The sequence below is a fragment of the Lampris incognitus genome, chromosome 13 (assembly GCF_029633865.1).
Source record: "Lampris incognitus isolate fLamInc1 chromosome 13, fLamInc1.hap2, whole genome shotgun sequence".
Taxonomy (NCBI): Eukaryota; Metazoa; Chordata; class Actinopteri; order Lampriformes; family Lampridae; genus Lampris; species Lampris incognitus.
The window spans coordinates 17709266-17716311 of record NC_079223.1 but is presented as its reverse complement, the minus strand read 5'-3'; the positions used below and the strand labels follow the sequence as shown (position 1 = coordinate 17716311).

General features: G+C 41.3%; 1 protein-coding gene across 1 annotated transcript; it reads left to right on the top strand.

The window, feature by feature from the left end:
* The first annotated feature begins 1476 nt into the window (after positions 1 to 1476).
* LOC130122451 (uncharacterized) lies at positions 1477 to 6496 on the top strand. Its single transcript, XM_056291373.1, has 4 exons — positions 1477 to 1640; positions 4472 to 4562; positions 4844 to 4995; positions 5210 to 6496. The coding sequence occupies exons 3-4, from the start codon at positions 4968 to 4970 to the stop codon at positions 6088 to 6090; spliced, it is 909 nt and encodes a 302-aa protein (XP_056147348.1). The 5' UTR covers positions 1477 to 1640; positions 4472 to 4562; positions 4844 to 4967; the 3' UTR covers positions 6091 to 6496.
* Positions 6497 to 7046: the final 550 nt, after the last annotated feature.

Here is a 7046-nt window from a genome sequence, read left to right as displayed (position 1 = left end):
TTTGAGTCATCAGTATGCAGCTTCGGAAATTAGGGGGTTCTCCCTAGTACATGTTCACACAATGCTTTTGCAAGATCCGTTTCCCTACGTTGTCTCTTTAGCTCCATCACAGCTAGATCCACAGCTGGAGAGGCAAACAACCATGAAGCCGCCATTAATCAATACAATGCAATAATACAGTAGGGCAGATTTCAATTCCAAAGACCGTCATCTCTCTTGCAGGACTATCTCCAATCCAGCTAGACCTTCTTTTTTTCTTTTTTTTAATCTAATAGGTTCCCAGCATGGCTGTAGGGCTACGTTGCTGCTCTAACAGGCCAATGACCCACAGCCCACAGCAAAAACTACTAAAGAAGGGCTTCAGGAGCCTTCAGTCACATTGATTTGCTCCAGTCCTGCCAAATTAGGTGGCGAGCGTTGATGGAAAGCGATTTCACGTCATACTACAAAATTTCAATGTGGCTGAAGGCCCCTGAAGCCGTTCTGTAGTAGTTTTAAAAAAGTAAGTTTCGTGTGTGTGTGTGTGTGTGTGTGTGTGTGTGTGTGTGTGTGTTGTGTCTGTGTGTGTGTGTGTCTGCAGTGGAGATGCTTGCGGTAAAGGTGGAACTTGAGAAAGCTCTCATGCACAGAATCAAGTTCTGTATCAGACAGCTCAAAGTCTTTCATTTCAAGTAGGCAACGTGTATTCTCTGACATACTGCAAATATTTTTTTTTCAAAAGAAGTGTAGGTTGTCATAAATGTGCATTTTGTTTGGGTTCCAACTCATGTTCGAAGCCCTTGCTGACAGGCCACTGGAACTAGATATCCCAATTAAATCAGCATATCTGAGAGAAAATGTGTGGTTTGCAGAGAGGAAGAAGAGAAATGACAAGCTCGGTTAGACAGTAGTGTAAAAGGCAGATATTTATATCGAATAAAACAAATGTCGTCATGAAGGCTGGGGCACGGTGTGTCGAATGGGAGGCAGGCAGATGTGAATTTTGTCAGAGGAAGGAAATTGAAGATCATGAGAAGCTGCCCTGTGGGAGGTTTCACAGAGAAAGAGACGTCAGAGTCACGATGTGAAGAGAAGCATAAATAAGATACATCGTTTTTGTTTGTTTGTTTGTTTTTTTTCAACTAAACGTGACATTTGTTATTTCACTTTTGAATGGGGAAAAATGTAGGATTAGAGGGCCAGCTCTGTATTTCTAAATTAAACTTCTTCTTTTTTCTGGTAGTGCAATCAAAAGTTAAATCTTGGCAGTTAGCACATCAAAACACTACATTTTATTCATTTATTTTATTCTTGTCTTCCTTGCAGCTATACAGGAATACCCATCTACCCACTAGGGCTCGGCCATAGCAAGTTTGAATAAACAGTGAAACGGGAAGGGAGGGGCGGTCACGGAGCAACGCTCGTGATGGTTGTTGGTGGCAAGTCACTCACGTCTGAGGACTCTCGCCTCATTCGCTGTCAGCGTCGATGCTAAACTGGGCCATTCGGCTGTGGAAGCGAGACCATGACAGAGGAGACCGACACGCACCCGGAGCTGAGGCGCTTTCCGCCGGTGTGCCCTCTGCACAGGGTCCGGTCTCAGAGCGACGCTTCGGGTTTCCGCACCAGAATCCTGTTCAAACTCAGGGGCGCACGATCAGGTAAGCAAACAAACAAACAAACAAACAAACAAACAAACAAACAAACAAACAAACAAACAAACAATCAATCATACCCCATCATTACAGGGATAGGTTAAAATTACTCACGAGGTTAGAAAAACAAATAAGGCGGAAAGACACCAGTTTAACCACGGCTTGATGAATAGGAAAACTAAACTAAACTAAACTAGGGCACACATCCTACGGGGTATTTTACGCGGTTGCATATCATCCGGACTCCTTAACAGATTGGAAGCCCTTGTCATTTATCTCGACTGATTTAGAAAACTGCATAGCCTACAGGATAACACCAAACACCTCTGTTTTTATTCTTCTAAAAAAAACACTGCTCCGTTTATTGAAATGTCCCTTTTTAAGTGTATGGGAATTACCAGAAGCCCCTAGCTGGATGGCATCTCATATGTTGTCATTTATGTTTCCTGTCCTCACATTATCTTCTTAACATCTATGCTACACTCCCCCTCCCCCCCCCCCCCCCGCTCTCTCTTTCTGAATCTGATTCGATCTGGTGTGGCCTCCTTTTTGTACATGGTCCGGTCATTGTAACACTGTTTATTACTGTAATAACTTCTAATTAATGATAATTATCGGCAAACCCAGCCAGTGAGGATGCACAGCAGTGCATTCTTAGTATCAATCCCAAGGCCAGATAAACGAGGAGGGTTGCGTCGCGTCAGGAAGGCCATCCGGCATAAAACCTTTGCCAAATCAAATATGCAGATTATAAATCAGATTTCCATACTGGATTGGTCGAGGCCCAGGTTACCAATGACCACCACCAGTACTGTTGGCCAGCAGGATGGTGGTGGAAACTATGCTACTGTTGGGCGAAGGAGAAGGAGAGGAGGAAGGCATGTCAAGAGGCAGTGGGAGATGAGGAAGGGTAGGAGTGTGGACGTGAGAGTCAGAACTTTGAATTTTGGCACTATGACTGGTAAAGGGAGAGAGCTGTCTGATATGATGGACGGGGTAGGGGTAATACTGAAGGAAGAGTATGTCAAGGGTGTGTCAATTATTGGAAATAAGTATTGCCACTGTTAGTTTCTTGTTATATAAAGAGTTGTTTTAAATTAAAAAATTGTTCTCTGTCTCTTTCTCTCTGTTTCTCACACACACACACACACACACACACACACACACACACACACACACACACACACACACACACACACACACACACACACACACACACACACACACACACACACACTCACGCGCTTACATTCACTCTTTCTTTCTTTTTCTCTAACTTGTTTTGCACTTTGTGCACTTTCCACAAAACCATAAATACCATACTTTATCACAATTAGGAAAGAAAAACTAACATAGTGAGCATACCACTTGATAATTAGTTAGCTGCTGAACAAATCAGGACAAAATACAAAAGAACACTTGAGATGTTAATTTCAGTGTTGGCCTCACCTCAACTCCTTCAACAGTTCTTCATTTTTTGTTTGTTTGTTTGTTTGCTGTTTTTTTGCTGTCAAGCCTGGCAGTTAAGCGCATATAGTTTTATGGTCCTATTTAGAGGTTAAAACCACTTCCTATCAAACTACTTCTGCCTCTCAGCCCAGGGCTCTTGTCTTGCAGCGCTCTCTGCCCCTCAAGCAACTCTCCCCTACTTAGAGACATATAGCAGTCATGCAGCATGTTTTAGAGGAAACAGTCTTATACAATCACTACTTTGCTTAAAGGCTAGCTAATTTTGCATGCTAATGGATTCTCATAACAACATAGAAGTGCACATGCAAATCCCATGTTTGTGAAATTCCCATATCTCGAGTGGAAATCTGTAATTGCAATAGGAAGTTTTATGTGTTTACCAGTAGTAATGGCAGGAAATGATCATCGAGTAGCCCAGTTAGGAAGTTAGATGTCTCTAGTAGTGTCTCTCTGCAAGTATTTTTGACTGTCTAAATTCAAGGGGTCGGAATAATTTTTCAGCAGTGTGATTCCTGTTATTTCATTGTGTTTTGTGTCCCTTGTGTCATTATGTTCCCCCTCACCATGTGTTCACATGTCTTGATGCATGCTCAATAATCCAGGTAAGGAAATTCCAGAAAGTTGAATCATTTCATCTGGACACAACGTTTATTGAGAGAAACGTTTCATCACTTATCTAAGTGACTTCTTCAGTCTCAACTGACTGCAGGTTTCCCCACCCTTATAAACAATACAGTGGCATAACGACAGAAACCAGTTTCATATACAAATATGGGCGTGACAATTGCGCTAACGTCACCAACGTCACGCAGGTTCTACTGCGCATGTCGGTTGCAGCAAGGAAGCGGCCGGCGACATATTGTCGTGTTGTGCAGTCGGTTGCCAGAATCGTTTTGACAAACGAAACAAAACGCTCAGGTTTTACCGAATTCCGTCAACTCGCACCCCTTTTATAAGACTAACCGGATTCGTCTTTGATTGCAAGCAATCAGAAGAAGCGATTGGAGCGACGAACTAATTAAAAATGCCCGCATTTGCAGCGATCTCTTCATAACAGGTAAGTTAACGTTAGGCCTCAGCTAACAGACTAATCAGCCATAACGTTACATCGCTCGTTTTAACTTAGAACAACAAACGTTAAATAACGTAATTATTGAGTCCTATGCATATATAACTAACAGTGTTCGCAAGCAACAGAGTAACTATGTTCAAGTTTGAGTTGAACTAGCTTAGAAGCTAACGTACCTTGTTTCAATTTTGCTAAGGTTGTGTTGCTAGTAACTGTTAACGTGGTAATGGTAGGCCAATGACCTGTTTTGGTGTGTTAACGTTATTGTAAGTCACTGGAATACACTTAATTTGTACAGGAGAGGCATCTGAGGACTTCGGCAGTTCTGACTTTGTCCCGTCTGTCTTCTCCTACTCAACTCAGTCCAGCAAAGGCGATGCAAAACATAGGTAAATATGGTCACTTCCTTGTGATTTGTTGTTCACTGTGATCACCCAGCATGACTCGAAGTGCAGAGAAGAAACGCTGAGTAATTTAATGTGGCTATATTTTTGTCAGGATTATCTGTTAGGCCAGATAGTTTCTGTTATGTCTACATTATCTCATGAAGCCCTTTGAGGTGTGCTATGTGATTTCCACTGACTTGAATTGAGGATGTGATAAGCCTGTGGTCAGCTGAGTAAATTTAACTGTTTCGTACTAACTGCTTGCGCTCTTCTGTGTGTATTAGATATGAGAGAAAAAGAAGAAGGAATGAAACCCCCTACAGATGGCCAGACAATGGACATCAGTCCACAGAAGTTGTTGACGAGGCTGCATTGGGAATCCACATGCACTTCCCTCTCCCCAAATGAATGGAGGCTGGTGCTGGTCTTTGCACTGGTAAGAACTTCTAACATCTTAACTATTGTACAGTAGGACAGTCACTGCCAGGATTAATCAGGTTGTCCTGTTTATATATTTGTTGTGAAAAAGTATTTGGCCATGATTCTGTTTGGCACAGTCTGAATGATCACCCAAAGTGTAGCCATTTCCCAGATATGAAAAATATGACTGTGAAATGTCTATTTATCTTTATATCTAATCTCTTTTTCAGAAGCCACGGTCCCGAAGGCTGTCCATGATGACCTCAAACAGAAGTACAGCCAACTTTCTACCGAATATGACAACCTGCGTGTGGACATCAACAAACTCAAAGCCGAGAATGAACAACTAAAAGCAACACTCAGGAACACACCGTTTTCCTTTAGCTCTATCAAATGCAAAGCAGCACAGGTTCTGTTTTTCACAGGTCTGACCAGTGTAATTTTTGAGTGGTTACTCCAAACAGTTAAAGACAGTGTAGAGGTTGTGCGTGGCTCTCTGACCCTGGAGGAACATCTATTAGCTATCCTGATGAAACTCCGATTAGGGCTCAGCAACAAGGATATTGCATACAGATTTAATGTTACCGAATGTGACATCTCTAAAATTATGAGAAGTTTGCTCCCTGTTATGTCTCAGGTTTTGAAACCTCTCATCAAGTGGCCAGGCAAGCATGCAATATTAAAGACTATGCCAAAATGTTTTAAAGCTAAATATACGTGTTGCAGATGCATTATTGACTGCACTGAATTTTTTATTAACAGACCCACAAATCTAACCTCCAGAGCCCAAACATATTCGAATTATAAGAGTCACAACACAGTTAAGTATTTGGTTGGCATGTCACCTGCAGGAGCCATTACTTTTTTGTCCGCAGGTGGGGGTGGGGGTGGGCGTGTTTCTGATAAACAACTTACAGCTGAGTCTGGATTTTATGACCTTCAAGAAGTAAATGATGAGATACTAGCGGATCGTGGTTTTACCATCATAGATGAGCTTGCCGTACGCGGTGCCACCCTTAGAATCCCTCACTTTACCAAAGGTAAAAAGCAGCTCTCTGCTCAAGAAATGGAAAACATCAAGGCGTTTGTCGAACATGAGAATACACATTGAAAGAGTAATAGGTAGATGAAAGAATTTCAAAATTCTGACAACTGTTATTCCACTCACACAGGTAGACATGGTGATTGTGTGTGTAGCATTAACAAATCTTTGTAAATGTATAGTCCCTAGAAAATAACTTGTCAATATTTTGATAAAGTATCCATGAAATTATAATCTACATTTTCCAGTATGTAGAGTCAAAGATAAGTTTCAAGGTTCAAGGTTTTTATTAGTCATACGATTATGTGCAGGTACAGCAGCAGTCACATGAGGTAATTTTTTTTTTTGCAAGATGCACACCTATTGTAAAAAATTTTTATTATGGAGATTAATTCAACGTTCAATTGTTTTAATGTAAGATACAACTACAGGTAATGCCAATTTATTCCTGCATTAAATGATTTATTTCACAGTACATCTTTTTGACTTTTTTTTTTTTTTTTGCACTGTTCACAATACCAATCCACAACCTTTCTTTTGATTTTTAGCATGCCTGCAGCATGACCCCAAGCTGCAGGAAAATAGTATAGAGATTAATTCCTAGCAATCTAATGTATTACACACACTGGTTTAAACGGTGTGACACAGCTGTATAATTGCAGCAAATGAGCAGTGTTTACTACATTAATGATAGCGACTGAAGAGGTTAAATGGTAATGGAAAGCTAAGAGTATTTAGGAAATTGACTTAAGTTACATACCAAGCCACACAGGTGCAGTTCGCGGTCAGAATACAGTTTCTCTTGTTCACAATAACCCAGACCTTGTACATCTCGGTATTCTTGCCCTGTCTTTGGCTAGGCAGCACCTCAGTCCTCAGAACTAATAGTACGTCCTGGACATGACCGCTAGTAACATACAGTGCATCCGGAAAGTATTCACACCCCTTCACTTTCCTCACATTTTGTTATGTTACAGCCTTATTCCAAAATGGAGTAAATTCCTTTTTTTTCTCATCAATCTACA

What these genes read in the sequence shown, in the direction of transcription:
- LOC130122451 (XM_056291373.1), top strand. Translation starts at nt 4,968, where the DNA reads ATGGAGGCTGGTGCTGGTCTTTGCACTG. An exon ending in TGGTGCTGGTCTTTGCACTG is followed by an intron (nt 4,996 to 5,209) that starts GTAAGAACTTCT and finishes TCTCTTTTTCAG; the next exon opens with AAGCCACGGTCCCGAAGGCT.